Consider the following 22,905-nt stretch of genomic DNA (forward strand, 5'->3'; position numbering starts at 1 on the left):
ATAGGAGTATTATGATCTATTATAAATAAGAAGCCACTTCTGTTTCTGCATCCCTTCAGATGTAAAATAGCAGCTGTAGAAACCATTTGGATCTTTAGAAACTTGGAACTTTTACTGGCCACATTATGCCATCATGCCATCATTGTCTTTTAGGGGCAGGTTTTCTCAAAGTCCTTCCCGAATCTGCACTGGAGCAGATACCATCCATGCCTTGCCACATCCCCTGGGCATTTAAGTCCACCCTGAAGGCAAATGGCTTTATGGAAAACTTCTTTCTCTCTGAGGGCTTTCTCTGAGCATAGGAAGGTACTCAGCCCTCATGTGGATCAGGCCAGAAGTGATAGTTCATGCCTACCTTTGCAATCCTCAACAAATAATGTATCACATTGGTAGAAAATTAACCCAGGGTCTTTGACATTTAGTAGGGATAACCCTGGGTGAATTCTACATGAGCTCCTAGAGATCCCCAGTGCAACTGAGCCCAAACTGTTAACAATTGTTGTTATGTATGTTATGTATGTTATTATGTATGTTATATGTATGATGTTATGTATGTTATTACATAACATCACGTAATGTTAATGCTCATAACATCACGTAATGTTAATGCTCATTAACATTACGTGAATTGGCTTCTCCTTGCTCTCTCACTCTCTCACACTCCTACCTATGGTTCCTAAGATCACCTCTCAAACTACTTGCTCTCAAGACCTAGTTTCAGGGTCTGCTGCTGGGGATCCCCCAGCCAAACACACACCGTTAGGCCCAAGAAAGAGAGCTTCCTGTCCAGGGCCTCATGCTTTCTAGGGCCTTTGAGTGTCCTCTGTCATTGTGTCTCTGCACATGCAAGGAGTACATGGGCCCATTGGGACAGGCCTCTAGGCAACCCAGCCCCATCCATGGTCCCAGTTCATTTGATGCCATAATTCACAGTCCAAAGAGTTGGATCCCATTTCCAGGCTTGCACAGGACTCTTCTCTTTGACAGTCCTCTCACCAGAACACTCCTAGAATTGCAGCCTAAGACATGGCTATCAAGGGGAAGATGGAGACCAAAATTATTTACGTGGGCTGAGACATCCACAAATTTGTACATGAGAACCCCTTGTTGAAGGAGTGTTGAAGTTGAAGGAAGGAAGAGAACAGAGTGGGCACTTGGCCAGGGCCCAACTATTCTGTGCTATCATATTCTAGTACAAAACTCTGCGGTGGCCCAAAATTCTAAATTCAAACGTGGTCTTACAGGTTGGTTTAAAGTTATATTTGTCAAGGTGGAATAACAGAATATATTCTATTTAAAAATTTGTTAGTTTGATTTACCACTTAAAAAATTTAGACATATGGGGCGCCTGGGTGGCTCAGTCGGCTGGGCGACTGCCTTTGGTTCAGGTCATGATCCCGGAGTCCCGGGATCGAGTCCCGCGTTGGGCTCCCTGCTCGGCGGGGAATCTGCTTCTCCCTCTGACCCTCCCCCCTCTCATGCTCTCACTATCTCATTCTCTCTCTCAAATAAATAATAAAATCTTTCAAAAAAATTTAGACATATGGTATATGGGCTTTCATTTGTACTTTTGACCTGGTATCACATATGTTAAGAACAATCTGGACCTGTCCTTTCCACCCCCACTCTACTCAGATGCTCAGATGTAGCTCAGCTAGTGCCTTTCCCTCACAGATGATCCTGGTAACTGTGGCAGTTGCCAGGGTTCTATGATTAAAGATAACCAAATATATCTAAATTTACCAGATTACACTTACTGAAGGAAATAAAGGAAATAAAGACAGACTCTCTCTAGTGAAAGAATACATAATTTTATATGACATTAGCTACTAGAAGAAGTCAGTGTGCTCTATAGTTTTTGAAATAACCCATAAAAATATGCTGCACTCATATCCTAGGAAAGGTCATGGTTGGCAGAATAAGTCAATACTGCTCTTTTGGTCAGCTATCACTACAAAAACAAACTACCTCAAAACTTAGTGGTTTAAAGAAATGACCATCTATTTGCTCATGAGTCTGTGATCTGACCTCATTCAGGAAGGCTTATCTACTTTATGTGTTATTAGCTGGGCTCACTCATGATTTGGGGCCTCAACTAGGAATTCTGGCCAGGAGCTCTCTAATCTATGAGATGAGCCAAATATGTTTCATATAGTACATGAAGAGTACTAGCTGCAAAAGAAAGCCCTAATATACAAATGGTTATCATATATCTGCTACTTTCACATTCCTTAGTAAACCATTGGCCAAAGCAAGTCACATGGCCAAGACCAGGGTCAACAAGGAAGGGGAGACTACATGAAACATGTGTACAGGCAGACGTGATCCACTTGAGCTTTACTGAAACAATTCACCGTATCTTAAGTGCAAAGAAAGACACATGTATAAAACTAGGAAGGTGAGAGTTAAAAATCCCATTTTCTAGTTTTAGCTCCCTTTCCTATATTGTGTGACCTTGGGCAAACAATTTAAAGAGTCTTTTTTTTAGCACATAAGTTCTTAATCTGGTTAAATTAAGGAGTAAGATTTAATCAACGGCTTTTAAACATCTTATTTTTTGGCTTGGGGGGGGGGTACTGTGTCTGAAAAATACCTAAGACAGAATTTCAATATACAAATATAAAGCCAAGTAACCTAGAGTTGATCTGGTTGAAGATGAGAAGCTAGAAGCTTCCATTCATTTCCACAGCCCCCCTGTAGACAAACAAAAGCACTTTAAAGGAATGTCAAGGCTCTATAGAATATAATTTGATTAACTCACCTCTATTAGGTTTCTTTCTGCCTTAATATTTCATGATTAGATGAAAGTACATCAGAAATTTGGAAGAGACTGAGTAATACAGTAAAATGGTTATTATCTTCTAGAGTTATTTAGGTATATTATTAGCAAGCATATCTTAATTCAGAAAATGAGGTACCAAGAGAATTACTATATTTATGATACAAACTGATTTATATAAATGAATTTATAATAAATATTTATTTGTTGTAAATTAATGCATGAGTAATTATATTTTCCCATTTGCTAATCCCACTTCCATCTACTACTAGAAAGTTTCAGTGCAGATTTGTTTTTTCTATTCTACAAATAAAAAGACCAAATCACATGCTAGTTGGAATTTTACCCATTTTAGTTACTTTATTATGTTCTTATTGGCACATGAGCATCTGCCGCACAAATACTCAGGTAAAGTAAGTGACAGACTCACTGCGTGCTAACGATTGCTTATTACTGAGCTTCCTCATTTAATATCAGAAACATGAAGTATGCCATAGACTTCACATAAACAAGGAAAGGATTCAGCAATTACAAATTTTAGAGTGTGTTTGATTTATTTTGTAAAATGTCTTCTTTTTTTTTTTAAGATCTTATTTCTTTATTCGAGAGAAAGAGAGACAGAGACAGAGCATGAGCAGGGGGGAGGAGGCAGAGGGAGAGGGAGAAGTAGACTGCCTGCTGAGTAGAGATCCCAGGACCCTGAGATCGTGACCTGAGCCTAAGGCAGACACTTAATGGGCTGAGACACTCAGGTGCCCCACATGTTTTCTTTAGTAGAAGTGTAGTTTAGTATCATTCACTCAGGGAAAACTGTTTTCTGAAATGACTTGCTGCTTAAATTGTTAAACTTATTATACTACTCAATAAAGTAACAGCAATTTAAAATGATAAAGACCCATATTATTTATGGACAAATTCAATTTTTGAAATACTGGTTAAATTGGATTTTATCACTTCAAAAGAGGCTCAGCTACTTTTGCTTTTCTATCACCAGGAAGATCTCAAATAATATAACATTTAAGGGTGAAAATAGAGGGATAAAAAGAGATACAAAAAGGAAAAAAGGAAGAAAGGAAGAAGGAAGGAGGATAAAAGTAAAGAAGAGGGGGAAGTAGGAATCAAAGAAGGAAAAAGAAAGTTTGGGGGATGCTAAGAGAATGGCATATGACCTTTATTTTCCTAACCAATTCTAAATGGCTGAGAGCACTAGACTTTTTTTCCCCCGTGAAGTTTTTTAAGTATCTGTAACCAAGAAAGACTGGTATGCAGTTCCCTGTCAGATTTTGCTGAAAGGCAATACTTGCACATCCTCACAGGTGCCCTAAAGCATAGGAAGAAGTCCGGAGAGAGAGATCAAAGATAGACAATTATTTGCAGCAGAGCTACAGTAGGCTTAATCAGTAGAGGAAAGCCTAATCTCATTAATTGTGTTGGTCAAGTCTGGTAGGGCTTTACTAACATCCTGTCAGCTTGATCTTTCAATTACTGAAAGAAGTATAATAAAATCTCCTACTCTGAGGGTTTGTTCATTTCTCCTTCCATATTTGTCAAATTTTGCTTTACACATTTTGAGATTATGTGGTTAGGTGGAAATAAGTTCGGAATTTTTCTCTACATTGGGTGATTTTTAAAAAAAATTAATATATTTGCTTTAAAGTCTACTTATTCTAATATATTTATGTCAGCTAATTTTTGATTAGTATATACATTACTAGATATGTACATTTCTAGATATCTTACCAGGTAATTTTGTCAACAGCATAAAGCTGCATTTCACTTTCTATTCTCAAAATACCAACTTTCAGTTTAGTCTGTGTATATTAATCACGATTCATGATATATTTGTGTTGAACATCTCATATGGTACCTCTCTGTACTACAACCTTCCTTTAATTCTTCTCTGTTCCTGCATTCTACTGGACCCATCAAAGTTTTCTTTATTTTCTTTTATGCCTCTACTGGTTCAGAAATTATGTATTCTGGGGTGCCTGGGTGGCTCAGTTGGTTAAGTGTCCGACTTTCCCTCTCAGGTCTTAATTTCAGATTCATGAGCTCAAGCCCAGTGTTGGGCTCCATGGTGGGCATGAAGCCTACTTCAAAAAACAGGGGGTGCCTGGGTGGTGCAGTCACTTGGGTGTCCAACTCGGTTACGGGCCCCGTTCATGATCTCACAGTGTCTTAGGGTTGTTGGATCGAGCCCTCAGTCAGACTCTGCATTCAGCGCGGAGTCTGCTTAAAAACATGACTCTCCCTCTCCATCTCCCCGCCTCAAATAAATAAACCTTTAAAAAAAAAAAAGAAATTATATATATCCTATCTCTATATTTTTTGGTTGTCCCAAGTTTTCAACATTTACACTTTATAAAAAATGTATTAAAATAGTTCAAACCTCTTCCCCCAAATGCAAGAACCTTACATGTCTGATGCAATACCCATCCCCCTGATAAAGTTATTATTTAGTACTTGAGTTCACTTTGCTTTTAGAACACCTGAGTTATTCATTATTATTTCCATAGTCAATGCTCACTGAGATTTACACACATTTATTGATAGTTTTAATAACCACTATTACTGGATCCTAATTACTTTTTCTGAATTCAATTTCCTTCATTCTGAAGTAGGTTCTCCATTTGTTCTTTTAGCAAGTATCTGTGAGTTTTAAATTGTCTTAATCTCATTGTTGGACTGGAAACACTTTTACTTCATCCTTACTCTTGAGTGATAGTTCCCTGGGATTTAAAATTCTAGGCTGACAGTTAATTTGCTTCAGCAGTGCAATTCCACATTCTTCGGGCTTCTATTCTTACTGTTGGGGATTCTACCTTTGCTATCATTTTTGTTCCTTTGAAAATCGTGTCTTTTTGTCTTGTTGTTTTTCAGAATTTCTCTTGTGTTTGCCCTTCTATAGTTTCACTATAACCCATTTAAGTGTGAATTTAGGTGTCACTCTCTTATCTTTTAGCATTAAAAGTAATCATTTCTGCCTTTTCTCGTTTGCTCGTATAAAAAGGAGAGAACGTGGTCACTTGTATAGGGTCTCAGCCTCCTTTCACTTTGCAGCGATTTCTTAGATCTGCATGTGGAGGTAACTCAGTGCATCCCCGTGGGCCAATTTCCTATAGCAAAGAAGCACCCATCTATTAGACGTAGGGAGGATAGTGTCTTACATCCATTGGCAGTTTTCAAATAATCTAGGGAAAATTGACGTTTTAGAAAATTGCGTTATCTTCCTACTAATGGATAAACTCTAATGTCACCAGTAACACGAACCACAAATCACTTGGACTCTTCCTATCTCTGTACATGCTAGATTCTATACAGCCTTGGTAGAATGATGTTCCTCCACATTTTCTCCAATGGTTACAGTCATTTTAATTCCAGGGGGTTTGGATCTTCAAGAGGAATGCAGAAAAAGAAGTCTTAATAGAGGGCCTCCTTAGAAAGTATTTCACATGGATTCATTTACTCATCAGAGAAAAAGTTTTAAAATACCTACTATGTGCCAGAAAGGATGCAATGAGGAGGTGGCTTCCAAGTTTTCTGGTAGGTGCAGATAATAAATTTCTTAGGAAAAGAGAGATTATGGGACTAGACTGTTTCCTCTTTATACTTAAATTTTCTTTTAATTAGGCATGAGCTGTGGAGGCTATTAAGTGTGTTTTTCAATCAGGCCACATCAGCTCAGTAATTACTGGGAATTTCTCAAAGGACTTACGTAAATGGGTGGCTGTTATCTTTCCTTTCCATTGCTACTGAATTTTTGAGTTTCTGTATGTATTCATGGATCATTTAATGGAAAATTAGAAGAGAGCTTATTATGGCGTTGCAGCTTGCCAATATTCTAACTAGGAAGTTGTCTCTTCTTTCTATATAATTTTTTAAGGCAAAATTTCCAAAAGAACTGAAATAAAATTTCTAATTAACCCCTCCATGAGGAAGCAAAAGATTACTGATGGTAAATTAACTGTCTTTTGAATTTTCAATTCCGAATACCATAAACTTTCTCTAACTATCATATGTTAAAAATAAACTCTGTTTTAAACAGAGTTGATTTTTAAGTTCTCATAGATTGATTTACTAAGAGTGCAAATTAGTTTAAGCTGTTGGCATGCCGATAAACAACACATTCTCTAGGACTTAAACTAGGGGAAAAGGCTTATGCAACTTTTGATTAAATGTCTTCCTAAATGTATTATTGCATAGCATATGTTCACTATTGAAGATCTAATGGAAAGATTAAGATGCCGTTTAAAGTTCACATTTGTTTTTGCTTGCAGGCTCTATGTCCATAGATATAAAACAATAAAAGGCAAAGTGGGAGACATTGATAGACTGAAAGTATCTTACAATAAAACTGTAAGGATAAATAATATATACACAGTCTTGGATATTAGTATGTTTTGATAATATAGGACACAATCATGTTTCATTAATGTATGGCGTGAAGAGGAAAGAACCTGGGGCTGGCAGAGCCCCCAAATGTTAGGACAAGACACAGATTAACAACTGAACAAGCTGGAAACTTTTACTCTGGGAGGACAGGTACGGGAAAGGCAGCCAGACGAGAAAGGAGGATTAGTCACACATTTGTGACTGGGATTTTCAAAAATAGAAGTGAAATTATAATCAAGTATGTGGACGAGAGATAAGAAAAACTAGGTCTGATTGATGTCAGAGACCTGTGCTACAGTCAAGAAAGACACGGGATCCCAAGTTCAGAGGCAAGATTCTTGTCTGAGGGAACTTGCGCTGTCTAAGACAGGAGTAGATGGCGGGAAGAGTGAGTATACCAGTACCTAGTGAGGGAGTCTGAAAACAACTAGCTTGGATTTTAAGAAATAGAGTAGAAGCTTTGACCTGGGGACTGAAACACAAGGGAAAGAGGAAGATGCATCACAAGGATGGGAGCATAGAAAGGAGCCAGGGCTGACATTAATATTACAGTAGAACTCATGAGACTGCAGGCATGACTGGGGAGACTGGTGGACAGCACAGAAGGGTGCCTGGATCCCAGGTCTCAGATGAGAGCAGGCTCAGGACCTGGGATGAAGTTTGTGAGCAGAGATGGTAGGGGAAAGGGAAAGAAACTGGATATTGTCTATGAAAGCTGCTGACAGTGTAACAAGAATTCTTTAAAATATTAACAGTAAGACAACATTGCTGTATGGGATCCATTTCCTGAGATTCCCTTGGTTCTGCCACCTCCAGCAACCTCAGCTATTGTCCCGCCTCCGTGTCCCTCAGCCTGAGGATGACCTGCAACTTCCTTCAGAACTAATGGAGCCAACCCCTTGGCTGCTGCTTGAGGGACAGGTAGATCAGTCCCAAGTTCAGAATTTCTGGCTCCTCTTGCCATGGTAGGGCATGGAACCTGGCATTCTGTGGGGCCAGGGAAGGCCACCTCAAAGCCAAGGGCCATTAACTCCCATGGAGTAAAATCTGGCAAATAGGTACAGGAGACAGGAGGTACACATGAAGACAAAATTCCTTTCCTTCCTCTTTCACAATGATTGCTCAGGGGACTTTTTCACATAGTTTTTCAAAGTGATACCTGCTGAGCAACCTGTTGCATCTATTCATGGAGGTAAATAGCAGACAGTGAGAAAGCAGCTCAAGCATCATTCATTGTTTTGCTTCCCATTTCTTCCCTTCCTTGTTTCTCTTTTCTCCCACTCTCATTGCCCTGAGTTTGCACCTCCCAAGTAAAGCATCAGTATTTAATTCTTGCATCAGGCTTCATTGTCTAGGGGACTCGAACTAAGATAATCACTAACCTAAGAATAAAGAGCAATGTGACTTTTTAATGCAGCATTGCATAACGGAAAAAGCAACAGACAAAGACTTAGACTTGGTGCTTACTCAGGAGACTTGATGTGACCTCTTACATGGCCTCCTAAAGGGACTTTAATTTTCTGGGCCTTTCTCCATTTACAAAATGGAGATGTAAAGTGGTGGCATTACACCACACAGCAATGGATCCCCAACTCTAATATGTGGATTAACTATGACGGTGATTTGGAAGGAAACTTTTATTTTTTTTATACACTTACTTATTTATTTTAGAGAGAGGAGGGGAGGGGCAGAGGGAGAGAGAGTCTTAAGCAGACTCCACGCTGAGCACAGAGCTTGAAGCTGGGCTCAATCTCACAACCCTGAGATCACAACCTGAGCTAAAACCAAGAGTTCGATGCTCAACTGACTGCACCACCCAGGCGCCCCATTTCCAATAATTTTTTTTTTTTCAAGTAGGCTCCATGCCCAGGGTGGAGCCCATTGCGAGGCTTGAATTCACCACCCTGAGATCAAGACCTGAGCTAAGATCAAGAGTCAGACACTTAACCGACTGAGCCACCCAGGCACCCTGGAAACTTTTAAAATACAGGCTCCTAGACCTCTTCCAACCTGGGAGTGATTCAGTAGGTCTAGATTTGGATCTGGAAACTGTATTTTGTAAAAGACATCCAGGTGTCCCTGATGTATAACCAGGGTTGGCAACCAACAGCAACGTGGGGAGAGCACAGGCTTCAGACACTGCAATTCTCAAATCACCTCCATTTGTGTCAGAAACCCAACTAAAACTGCAGGGACCACAGAGGTAGTTTGTTGACCCACTAACTGGCAATATACAGAAGGAATGACCACTGTTACAATGACAGCATCCAGAAATATACCTGAAATCTTAAGATGTCATCCTTCTTTCTCTATGCCGACCTCATTCTTGGAGACTCTACCCACTTACCCCAGACTTATATTTACCAGCTTAGCAGACCTGGGGGGGAAAAAAAATCCCTTTTCCAAAATTCCAGCAAAGGTTCCAAGTCTGACTGTCCCCGAATCAACTGTGGACAACTGAAGCCCTGAAACAATTTTTGTAACCAGGTGAATAAACACTCCAGTGATGAGAAAGCTAAGGAGACAAGCACTTATCAGTTTGAGTTGTATATCAGGGTTATCATGTGCCCAATTGCTGTCATTTCTACTAGTCTATAAGCTTCCTGAGGACAAACAGTATGATTTCTTCATCATTTGAATTCCCTTAAAACAAATCCAAATGAATGAGTGAAACGCTTTTAAATCTTCAATAAAATATAAAGACGTTTCTAACAAAAATAGATTTTAAAAAGTAACAAAACATATGAAGAATGGAAGAGGTACAAATATGATAATTAAACAATAAACTTTTAGGACAAATAATTAAATGAAAGGCAACACAGCTGGGATATGGATATAGATATAGATTATTAATTAAATCATTTTTATTTATTCTTTAAAATCATTTTTATACATGAGAAAACATATACTATGCCCAGAAAAATCAATCCAAGCTATCAATCCTCCACAGAAATTCTTTAAAATTTTTTTTCTCCATAAAAATGCTTTCCTAACTTTCCCAGGAAGCATTTCCAGTTCTTTCTCTCCATATTAAGTTTTACTGGAATCACACAATTACAGCTCAAATATTGTGTTAAAGATCTATATATCACTGTATAATTTCCACCTCAAAAATCACAATGTTAACTGCAAGTCTAATAAAATCTCTCTTTAAGTCAGAGAAAGACAAATATTATATGATCTCATTTATATGCAGAATCTAAAAAACAAACAAAAAAATGAATAAAAAAAAAAACCTAGAAACAGAACCACAAATACAAAGAACAAACTGATGGTTGCCAGAGGGGAGGGATGGGGAGATGGGCAAAATGGGTGGAGGGGTCTGGGAGATACGGGCTTCCAGTTATGGAATGAATAAGTCATGGGAATAAAAGGCACAGCATAGGGAATACAGCCAATGATACTGTAATAGCGATGTAACGGGACAGATGGGAGCTACACTCCTGGGGAATATAAACATGCAGCATAACATATAGACTTGTCCAATCACTATGTCATACACCTGAAAATAATGTAACATCATGCGTTGGGTATACTTCAATCAATCATTTAAACAATAAATATAAAATTTCTTTTTCTGAGAAAGACCAAGGTTGTTGGCTAAAAATAAAATTTTTTAAAAATGACGTTTCTAAAGGGGATTTTATACAAAAGGGAGACACTCAGTGTTCCAATCAGGTTATAACCTGCCACAGGTCAGGCAAAGAAAAGAACTGAAGAAGAGATACCCTGAAATGGAAAGAGATAGGAGTGAACATTCTCAGCAGCTTAGTCATTTGCCCACCCAAGGGTGGCTTGGGCTGAGGCCAGAATACAAGAGCACATGACCCAATTTTCCGACTCAGCTGGGGAATCTGTGAGCAGTGATATGAATTGAGGAGAATACTCTGATCAACAGGACTGATTCCCTACACCCAGTAGTGTGATTAGGGAAGAGGCTCAAAAGATTCAGTTACTGCCCATGAATACATTCTCCAAAGGTGATGCATATCAGTGACCCAGATTAGGATAAAAAGTATTACAGAAAGCAGGATAATCAATAAAATATAAATATCAATGGTCAGACCTAGAAATTTGTATATAAGGTGTTAATAGGTTTGTCTTTTAAGTGCCCACTCACCTGCTGACCACTGAAACTACATAGTTTCTTCTTTCACTCTATCACCAGGCGCCCTTTTCCTGATGGTAGATCCCAACTATGCTTCTACATGAAATCAGGTGCACCTGGGGCAGCCCTCCACCTCCCAGAGGTGGTTACGAGGCACCTCTCTGAGAAAAGACAAGATTATTACTTCCTTCCACAAGAGCTGTGATCACACCAGCTGTCATGACACTTATGAAAACACAGAAGACAGAGATCAAAATATTTTAAGCATAATGGACACAATGAAAATTCTCCAAGATTCTATGTTTAAAGTAAACATAGGAATGGTAAATAATCATAGACATAATACTGAAAAGAAGCTGACTTCAAATACCTTCATTATGTTTTATTACACCTATGTGTGATATTACAATAGAATGTGCCACTGGTTCGCATTCATTGCATTCAAATGAGTACTACAATTGCCCGTAAACTTAAGAACAAAATTCTATTTCACACACTATTTTTCCACTGACTTTTATTTTGAAAAAATGAAGTTTTTTCTGTTCACCAAAAAAAAAAGATATAGCAACAACAAAGAAAATTGCAATTTTCTAAACTACATAAGTACACTTACCTAACTACTTTCCTGATTTCTGAATTTCACTAAAGTTCTGTGCATTAAATTTAATACACCTTAATTAAAGTCATTTCTGAACCACCGTGCATGAAAATATAAAATGAATTCATAAAATAAAATTGTACCTTCAATTTATTTTTCCAAAAAATAAGAAAAAAAAGGTGACTATTATACCAGAACTTTCAAATATTAGAATAAAAATTGATCAACCAAGGAGATAAGAACATGTAATTATTTTCAATCAGATATTATATGGATAGAAACAACTGATTTAAAAGAGAAATGGCTGAAAATTATAAACAGAGCTGACAATTATACACATCTAATATGTCAATCTAGTCACTAACAATTTGTAGACCATTTGAAGCTGAAAACCAGATGCTGGGCCTTTTTTATTGAAACAGTGAAGTCAAAGTTTGGGTTAAGTTCTTATATGGCTAGTCATATTTCTCCATGCCACAACCACTGTCAACACATCTAACTAGCTTGTTATCCAAAGAAGTAATACCCTGGGTCACAAGACTGAAAGAATAAGCCACGGAAAAGCGACAACCAATAATGAATATGTCACTCAGAATATGCCCCAAGGATGGCGAACACTAGGGACAATTTTCCACATCAAATTCTAAAAGACAAGGATCTTCTCTATTGTGGTCACTGCTATATCTTGGGTGCCTTAACATTGCTTATCTATACACAGTAAGCTCTCAATAAATATTTGTTGAATAAAGTATCCCATAATCTAGCAGCTTTGTTCAAAGAGGCTAAAGACAATATATTCTAGAGTGAATTATGCAATTATGTCACTATCTACTTAATTCTAGTTAAATTGCTTACCCTCTTTGTGTTTCAATTTCCTCAGCTATAAAATGTGGAAGCTGGGCTAAATCAGTAGCTTTCAAATTATATTCATCAGAACCCCAGCCTCATGAGAATGTGCTTCATGAACCATTGCTGTGTTATAACAACAGGTCAGCGGAGGACAAGCAGACCAAGTTCTGAAGCATCTTCTCTGGTTTTGAACAGAGAAACTTTCTATTTACCTAATTTATATATTGGGTGTTTCATAATATTTCAACCTCCCTCCCTAAACAACTCTTATTATTGTTAATATATTCTTAAATAATCAGTGGGTCAAGAAAAATCTCGGGAAATTAGAAAATACTTTATGACTAATGAAAATAAAGATAAAACATACAGAAACTTGCAGGATTAAGGTGAAGTAGTAATTTATAGCTACAAATGTCTATAGGGAATTTTATAACAATAAATGCCTACAACAAAGAAGAAAAGAGATATGAAATCAATAACCTAAATGTTCACTTTAAGACACTGGACAAAGAAGAGCAACCTAAACTGAAAGAAAGTAGAATGAAAAAAAATAAAGATTAAAAGAGAAATTAATGAAATAGAGAAAACAACAGAGAAATCACTGAAACCAAAAGCTAGTTCTTTGAAAAGATCAACAAAATTGACAAACATTTAGCTAAATGGAACAAGAAAAAAAAAAGAAAATATTCAAATTATTAGAATCAGAAATGAAAAGTAGGGACCTTAACTTCTGCCATACAGAAACAAAATGGAATGTAAGAAAATGGTATAAACAATTATATGCCAAAAATTACACAATTTAAGTGACACAAACCACTGAAACTGCCTCAAACAGAAAGAGACAATCTAAACGGATCTACATAACAAGTAAAGATATTGAATCAGTAACTAAAACTCTCCCAACAAAGAGAAGCCCATGGCCAGATGGCTTCACTGGTGAATTATACCAAACACTTAAAAAAGAATCAACACCAATCCCTCTGAAATGCTTCAACAAAAATAAAAGAGAAAGGAACATTTCCTAACTCATTCTATAAGGCCAGTATTGCCACAAGGACATCATAAGAAAAACTGTAGACCCAAATTTCTTATGACTATCAAAGCAAAAACCAATGAAAGGCTAGCAAATAGAATTCGGCAATATATAGAAGAATTATTGGCAACATATAGAAGATGTGCTGGGGATGCCATAACAAAATACGATAGACTAGGCATCTTATAAACAACACATTTATTTATCACAATTCTGGAGGCTGAAAGTCTAAGAATGAGGTGCTAGAAGAGTCAGGTGAGGACCCTCTTCTGGGTTTCAGATTTCTCTTTGTATCCTCACATAACAGATAGGGTGAACTAGCTCTCTGGGACATCTTTTACAAGGATACTAAACCCATTCATGAGGGCTGGGTCCTCATGACCTAATCACCTCCCAAAGGCCATACCTCCTAATTACCATCACCTTGGCCATTAGGTTTTCAATATATGAATTCTGAGGAGCCCCAAACATTCAAACCATGATATTTATCACAGGGATGCAAGGTTGGCTTAACATCCAAAAATCAATGAATACAATATGCTATAACAATAGAGTAAAAGAAACAAAATCTACATGTTTATCCCAATTATGCAGAAAAATAGTTTGAAAAAATACAATGCACTTTCATGAGAAAAACACTCAACAAACTAGGAAGAGATGGGAACTTCCTCAACCTCATAGAGGGCACCTCTAAAATACCTACAGCTATCATGATGCTTAATGATTAAAGACTGGATTCTTTCTCCATACATTCAAGAAGACAAGAATGTCCCCTCTTAGGTGCCTGGGTGGCTCAGTTGGTTAAGCAACAACTGCCTTCGGCTCAGGTCATGATCCTGGAGTCCCGGGATCGAGTCCCGCATCGGGCTCCCTGCTCAGCAGGGAGTCTGCTTCTCCCTCTGACCCTCTTCCCTCTCATGCTCTCTCTCATGCTCTCTCTTTCAAATAAATAAATAAAATCTTAAAAAAAAAAAAAAGAATGTCCCCTCTTATTGCTTCTATTTAACATTCTACTGGAGGTATTAACCAGATCAATTAGGTAAGAGAAATATAACCAATCCATTTCAGAAGGGAAGATGTAAGACCATCTCTTTATGCATATAATATTATATTGTATATAGAAAATCCTAAGGAATCCAGTAAAACAGAATTTAAAAAATCAATCCATCAAGGTTACATGATATAATTTTAATATACAGCAATTATATTTCTATACATTTGCGATAAATAATCCAAAAATGAAGTTAAGAAAACAATTCCATTGGTAATATCATGAAAAAGATTAAAATATTTAGGAATATATTTAACAAGAGAAGTATAAAACTTACACTCTTAAAACTACAAAACACTGTTGAAAGAAATTAAGGAATATCAAATGAAATGGAAAAATATTGCATGGTCATGAATCACAAGACTTAATATTGTTAAGATGACAATCCTCGGGGCGCCTGGGTGGCTCAGATGGTTAAGCATCTGCCTTCGGCTCAGGTCACGATCCCAGGGTCCTGGGATCGAGCCCCACATCGGGCTCCTGGCTCAGCGGGGAGCCTGCTTCTCCTTCTTCCTCTGACTCTCTCCTTGCTCATGCTCTCTCTCTCTCTTTGTATCTCTGTGTCTCAAATGAATAAATAAAATCTTTAAAAAAAAAGATGACAATCCTCTCCAAATTGATTTACAGATTCAATGCAATACCTATCAGGCGGCCAGTTGGCTTGCTTGCAAAAACTGACAAGTTGATTCTAAAATCCACGTGGAATTGTGAGAATATCAGAACAGCCAAACAATCTGGTTAAAAAAGAGCAATGTAGTCGTACTCACACTTTCTGATTTCAAAGCCTACTACAAAGCAACAGTAATCAGAAAAATGTGATACTGGCCTAAGGAAAGACATATAGATCTATGGGATAAAATAGAAAACCCAGAAATAAGCCACATTATGGTCAACTGGTTTTCAACAAGGGTGTCAAGATACATTAATACAGAAAGAACAGTATTTTCTTTTTTTTTAAAGACCCATTTATTTATGGGGCACCTGGGTGGCTCAGTCAGTTGAACATCTGCCTTCAGCTCAGGTTGTGATCCCAGGGTCCTGGGATCGAACCCCACATTGGGCTCCCTGGTCAGCGGAGAGCCTGCTTCTCCCTCTCCCTCTGCTGCTACCCCTGCTTGTGCTCTCTCTTAAAAAAAAAAAAAAAAACATTTATTAAGAGAGAGAGAGTGCACAAGCAAGTGAGGGGAGGGGCAGAGGGAAAATGACAGGGGAAGCCGACTCCCCACTGAGCGCTGAGCCTGATGAGATGTGGGGCTGGATCTCACAACCCTGAGATCACAACCTGAGCCAAAACCAAGAGTCAAATGCTCAATCAACTGAGCCACTCAGGCACCCCAAAAGAACAGTATTTTCAACAAATGGTTCCAAGACCACTGGAACAGCCACATTCAAAAGAATGAAGTTAGACCCTTACCTCAAACAATATACAAATATTAACTCAAAATGGATCAAAGACCTAAATGTAAGGACTAAAGCTATAAAATTCTGAGAAGAAAATAGATCTAAATTTTCATGCCCTCAAATTTGGCAGTGGATCCTGAAATATGATATCAAAAGCAAGAAACAATCAACAACAAAAATAGATCAATTAGACTTCATTAAAATTAAGAACTGTGCTTCAAAGGACAGTCTCAAGAGAGTAAAAGGACAACCCACAGAATGGAAGAAAATATTTGCAAATCAAATATCTGATAAAGTATTGTATCTCGAATATAGATAGAACACTTGTAAATCAAGAAGAAAAAGACAACTCAACTTAAAAAATGGGTAAAAGATCAGAATAGAAATTTATACAAATGATACATAAATAGCCAATAAGTACATGGAAAGAAGCTCAACATGCTGAGGCACCAGGGAAATGCAAATCAAAAGCATATAAGATACCATTTCTAAGCACTAGGATCACTAAAATTAAAAAGTCAGATAATAAGGAGTGTTGCTGATGATGCAGGGATACTGGAACCCTCACACACTGCTGGTAAAATGTAAAATGGTATAGCCACTTTGGAAAACAGTCTGGCAGTTCCTCAAATGTTTAAATGTAGTTACCATGTGACCCAACAGTTCTACTTACAGCTATATACACACACGCAAGAAAAATGAAAACATATGTTCACCCAAAAATATGCACAGAAATGTTTACAGCAGCATTATTCATGGTAGGGAAAAGGCAGAAGCAACCCAAATGTTCATCAACTGATCAATGGAAAAACCAAATGTGTTAGTCATACAATGGAATATTCGGCCATTAGAAGGAATGAAGTATGGATACATGATATAACATGGATGAACTATGAAAACATTATGCTAAGTGAGAGAAGCCAGTCATAAAATACCACATATGACATGATTTCTTTTATATGAAATCTCCAGAATAGGCAAATCTATGTAGAGAGAAAAATTAATGATTGCTTAGGGCTGGGGAGAGGGGTCAATGAGAGGGAATTGATAGCTAAAGGGTACTGAGTTTCCTTTTGAGGTGATATAAATGCTTTAAAATTGACTGTGGTAATGGTTACATGTATCTATGTAATATATTGAAAACCACTGAATTATACACTTTAAATTGGTGAACTGCATGGTATGTGAATATCTTAATAAAGTTATTAAAAATGAAATATATAAATAGAAGAATAAAGCTTTAAGCATGAGTATAGATAAATATCCTTTTATTGTTTGCTTGATGTAAATTCAAATTTATATCAGGTATTTATAAGTAGTGTCTTTTATGATTATAATTACAAGTGTCCTTGAGAGGTAGACTATAACAGAAACTATTACATTTATAATTAAATATAAACTTAAAGATCTCAGATAGAGAATATGTTCTTTACTTTTCCTGGTTTTTGTTCTTCTTGATCTTATGAGATTTAAATGTAGTATATGGATTACTAATTTCCTTCTGGAATCTAATAACATTCTTTTATATGCTGTAATTGGACTTGATGGTTTACAATTGTGGCAATCCTATACGAAAAATACATTTGAATTATATTTCTAAGTGAATTAAGAAAATTCTATTTCAAAAAGCTTTTGTAAATTTAAAAGGAGTTTTTACAAAAAAAAAAGTGTAACAAATATATCACCACAAGTTTATAGCTCTTTTGAGAAAAATGAACAGCACATTTCTAAGATTAGGTGATTTGGTGATGTGGACAATAAAGTATAGTGGATTGTTTCAATTTAACTCAGTTTAATCATTAAACCTAACTTTTTAATTGGTACTCGGTTAAATGAAATTTACTTTTATTCTATTTGAAATACATTTGTGGCTATTTGATATAACCTGGAGATGTAGGGTTTATTTGTCAAAACAGTTAATAAATTTTAAGCAGGAATTTACTTTCATTTTTATTGCAACAATTCTGCAGTCTTATTTTCATACTGAAGGATAATTTAGCTATTACAATAATATATTTAATCCTTATAAAGTGGATAGAACCACATATAGTGTTAGTTATAAATAATAAATTTTTAGTATAGTTTATAAGCACATTACATATTAAACAGCTGTCATGGAAAGATTTAGTGAATATTTGTCACCTATTAGACCGCTAACTATTAGCAAATGTTAGAAAATTCAGAAAATTGGATTCAAATGGGAGAAGTTACAGGAGAACAGTGTTCCTACAATATGCACTTCCAATATGTCTGCCACATATCCCTTGAGAGAGAACAAGAAATTGGGTCAATGTAAAATACTAGAAACTGAAGAGATAACCTTAGAAATGAAGGTTTTGAGCTCTGTGTAAGTGATCAGCAAAACCAGCCTAGAGCATTTTGTTTGAGTGTTCTTGTACATATTTATCATGGAGGGCACAAAACACACAGGACCCTCTATATTGGGGAGGTAATAAGTGTTCCTGGATCCACTGGAGATTTCCTGTTTACCTGTACCCTTTTAAGGTCCATAAAACTCTTCCTGTCCATAAATTTCAACATCCCCAGAGCCACAAGTAGGTGAGATTTTAAGTCAAGACCTACAACTAGGTAAAAGTCTAGGTTTTATGAGGCCTGAGGCTTTTAAAATATAGGGACCTTCTTCAAGAGAAAGAACATAAAATTGCAAATATAAAACTAGATAGAGACTAAGAAGGGGGAGTCAAAAAAGTGAAAAATCATAAAATTTATGTGTCTTTGGTAGTATAGTAAATCTGCCTCTGAAATCACTAAATGTTTCAGTAATATTTCATGGTCAGATTTAATAGTTCTAGTGCCTAGAGGTGAAGTACTTTAAGGGGGACAAGACTAGAGTATAATTAATAGCCAACATTTATTAGGTATATCATATAGCACTTAAACTCTTAACATATGTTATCTCATTAAATCTGTACCGTATTGAGAAGAAATAGATGTGATTACTTTTTCCATTTGTGAGGTACTGATGAAGACCTGAATCATTAACAGTGGGAGTAGAGAAGAGAAGGAAATAAATTACAGAAAATTTAAAACTACAAGATGAATTGTAGGTATGAGCTCAAAAGAGAGAAGCTTCAAGCAGTATGCCCAGATTTCTAATATGAGACAGGGTGGATATATGTCCCACCATAAGAAAAGATACAGATTATATGCTAAGGAACAAATCAATGGAGAATAATAATAATAATACATTCAGTTTGAATCTGAGGGATAAATCTCTCTATTTGTATATCTATTTGCATACACACACACACACACACACACACAGGTAGGCATGTCATATGGCTCTGAATATCTAAGTTGAAAATAGAAGGAAAAGGGTGGGAATAAAGATAAACATTAGGGATGTTAATGGTAGTTTTAACTATAGGAGTGTACAGAATCTCCTATAGGATACATTAAAAGTAATAATAGCCCCAGTAAGACAAGTAGAACCTTGAAGATTCCCATATTGATGGAGTAAACAGAATAACTCACGAAAAGATTAAGAAGAAATCTTATCAAGGGGATGGAGAAGAAATGCAGGGAACAAGGGTATATAGCCTTATCTCAAATATCTAGAATTCTGAGTAGATGCCTAATCATCCAGGTTGTATGCAATAGAGATCCCAATAAGATGAAGACTGAGAATGGTCCATTGGATTTGGCAGTTAGAAAGCAACTGGCCATTTTACTACAGTGGTAGAGCGAAAGCCAGATTTGAGAGGTTGAGAACTAGTCATGCAAGAATAGAAACTACAAATGGCGATAGCCCTACTCAGAAGTATGTTTGTCATGGGAAAGGTATGAATGTCTTTAGTTTTTGAAGCTTGAGAAATTTGAGAGCCAAAAGTGAAGGAACTACTCTCAAAGAAGAAGGAGCTCTGATAAATGATGGAAGAGCCCAAGAACAGGTTATCTGGGATAAGTTCAAACATGCACACAGCAAGGTTGATAGAGTAGATTCCTATTATTTGGAGACTGAGGGGGAGGTGGTAAGGGGGTTAAGGAAGAGTGTGTGCTCATGTAGCCCCCTTTCCTCCATGACAGAGGTGACAAAGTCATTTGTCCAGTGGAGGTTGGAGATGGGAAAAAACTGGAGTAAAGAGGATGTTCGAGAAGGCTAAAAACTGTGTGGAAAGGTTATTGTGAGCCATGCAAGAGTCCATGGATAAGCAAGTAGTAGGATCGATGCCCAGATGGGATCTGAGACAGAGTATCTATTGGGAGAATTAAATGAGAAAACGATAAAACCAACTGTCACAGTGCTTTGCATATTGTTGGTGCTCAAAAAATATTAGACCTACTCCAGTCCACTAACAACAAAGGAGTCACAGGATCTTTGAGACCTATGAGGTGGGACAAGTAATGTCTTTTCCATGGGAAAATGTTGTCATGTGTGTACATCTGTGGCATCTGTGGAGATGGATGCACCTACTTGTGTGCACACGCACTTTCTCTACAGCTTCATCTCCTTCAGTTGAAAGCATTATAATGTTAAAAGGTGGGATGGGAAAAATAATACCTTCCTAAATCATGGAGCTAAAATAAATACGGATTTAAGTAGATTATTTTAAGTAATTACAATAATAGCTATTGTTAACCAGAAATGTGGAAGTTTCATTAGGAATTTCAAAAAGGTAAAGACTGATGGGCAACATTAATATGAATGGGCAGAAGACGGCCACTTCTCAATACCTCAAAACTAGTGCCTTCTGATGACATTTGAACTTCAAGAGATTATAAAAATGACCCACCTCCACCCCTTTCCTGCAAATGGCAGGAACACTGGGTTATCTCTACTTCTCCAGATAAAGACTTGTCATTTCTTTCTCCATGCCTCCTATAGAAAAAAGGAAAGAAAAGAAAAAAGGAAAGGAAAGGAAAGGAAAAAGGGAAGGGAAGAAAAGCAAAGCAAAGCAAAGCAAAGCAAAGCAAAGCAAAGCAAAAAGATTTAGGAGCACCTGGCTGGCTTGGTTGGTAGAGCATGTGACTTGTGATCTCAGGGTTGTGAGTTTGAGCCCCACACTGGGGATAGTGATTATTTAAAAAATAAAATCTTAGAAAAAAAAAAAAAACCCAAGATTTCTTTCTATATTACTGTATTGAATGCTAGGAATTTGCTGGTTCTCTTCAGAGTGGCTTATATAACACAAAGATAAGCTTTTTTTCCCCCACAAAGATAAGCTTCTTAAATGCTTAACTCTACAATTCTTGGTCTCAAATTCCAATAGAATGTTATTTATTAAACTTAAAAAGCATATGTTCCTTTCCTTTTCATTAATGAAGTCCACTGCTTAACAACATAATGTACACTGCACTGTTTAGGCTATGTATTTTATTTGACCTGCTATGATCCTGAAGTAGAATATTCTGTTTTTGTAAACTTAATTTATTTAAATGTATGCTGAAGGAAGTGGAAACAGAAACCTGGGCTACAAGCTTCTTCTATAAAGTCAACTGCATAGAAAATCAAGTTAGACAGGAACCATGATGTGCAAATTGTATTTTAAAACTTTTGTGCATGATCTTTTAAAATTTACAGCTCTATTTTTCTTAATTCTCACTATAATCTTACTGAAATGGATAGTTCACAACTGATATGAAAGAAAAATATTAGCCTTTGAAAATTATCTCAGTGAAAGGTTTTTCAATATAGATAACTTTATACTTATTTATAACTAAACAGCATCTTAAGATGCCAATTTTCATTGTTTTGCCCAAAGGAATTGATGCTCAAGAGTGTTGAGTGAATGGCTAAATAAGTGAATTGTTTGGACTGGGAATCCTAGTTGGGCTTATAATACACACAACTTTATCCAGTTATCTCAAAGGGGTTAAAAATTATCATAATAAAATCTTCATTTAAAAATTTAATAGTACATTGAAAAGCTGGAGGTAATAAAGATTAAAAAAAAAAAAAAAAGACAACAACTTCACTTAAGAACTGTCACCAGCCTGAACGGCTGATGAGTTAAATATACCCTCACAGTTGTTGGGCGGACTTAAGCTTTTTCTGTTTATTGTTTTGATTTTGAATGTTTAGATAGGACGCCTACTCTCCAGTTTGCCCTAGGCTCCAACATCCTTCCTGCCTTAGACCAGAGCTAATTCATAAATCCTTGTTACATGGTTGGCCACTTAGAATTTGAATCTGGGATCTCAGATGTCCTAGGAAGGTAAAATGAACAGATTACCCTGTAACCTTATCATTTGTAACCACTGTTTCTGATTTAGAAACATTATATAGTTAAAACAAAGCCTCAGGAAAAGAACAAAGGAAAATGTAACAAAACATAAATTAGCAACAATATAAAGTAGAATCCATGACACTTGAGTTATGATACACTGTGGGAATAGCCCTAGTAAAGCAATTATAATCCTAATGTTATCTACCAGCTTGGAAAGAAGTGAAATGAAAACAAATTAATTTTGGATACTTTAAATTATTTTGTCACATTGTTTACATCTTATTGCTTATATTTGATAATGTAAATTTATTAATATTCTATTAAATCTGGGTTAGTCCTTCCTAATTAACAATCACAGAATAAAAGGGTACCAGGAGACCAAGAGTAAGTATTCAACTATTAAAGGCCCTAGTCCAGATCAAAGATAAATCACTCATAAATAACACACTGTCTCCTCTGATATGCTCTTGCCACCAACAACCCTCCTATCCTTTCAAGTTAGCTTG

At 36.7% G+C, this 22,905-nt stretch overlaps 1 protein-coding gene across 3 annotated transcripts in view; it reads right to left on the reverse strand.

Annotated features, from left to right (window-relative positions):
* The window catches only part of CFAP47 (cilia and flagella associated protein 47), a 519,587-nt gene that overhangs the window by 188,788 nt on the left and 307,894 nt on the right, over positions 1-22,905 (reverse strand). The window contains exon 46 of one of the 3 annotated variants that reach the window (XM_088028499.1): positions 22,338-22,379. The exons of the other annotated variants lie outside the window; for them this stretch is intronic. Within the exon in view, the coding sequence (XP_087884625.1) occupies positions 22,338-22,379 (42 nt within the window). The remainder of the gene's footprint in view (positions 1-22,337; positions 22,380-22,905) is intronic. 3 annotated transcript variants of the gene reach the window in all.

Source organism: Eumetopias jubatus, unplaced genomic scaffold (assembly GCF_037043125.1).
Source record: "Eumetopias jubatus isolate StellerSeaLion01/CBP00866 unplaced genomic scaffold, mEumJub1_p1.0 scaffold_11, whole genome shotgun sequence".
Taxonomy (NCBI): domain Eukaryota; kingdom Metazoa; phylum Chordata; class Mammalia; order Carnivora; family Otariidae; genus Eumetopias; species Eumetopias jubatus.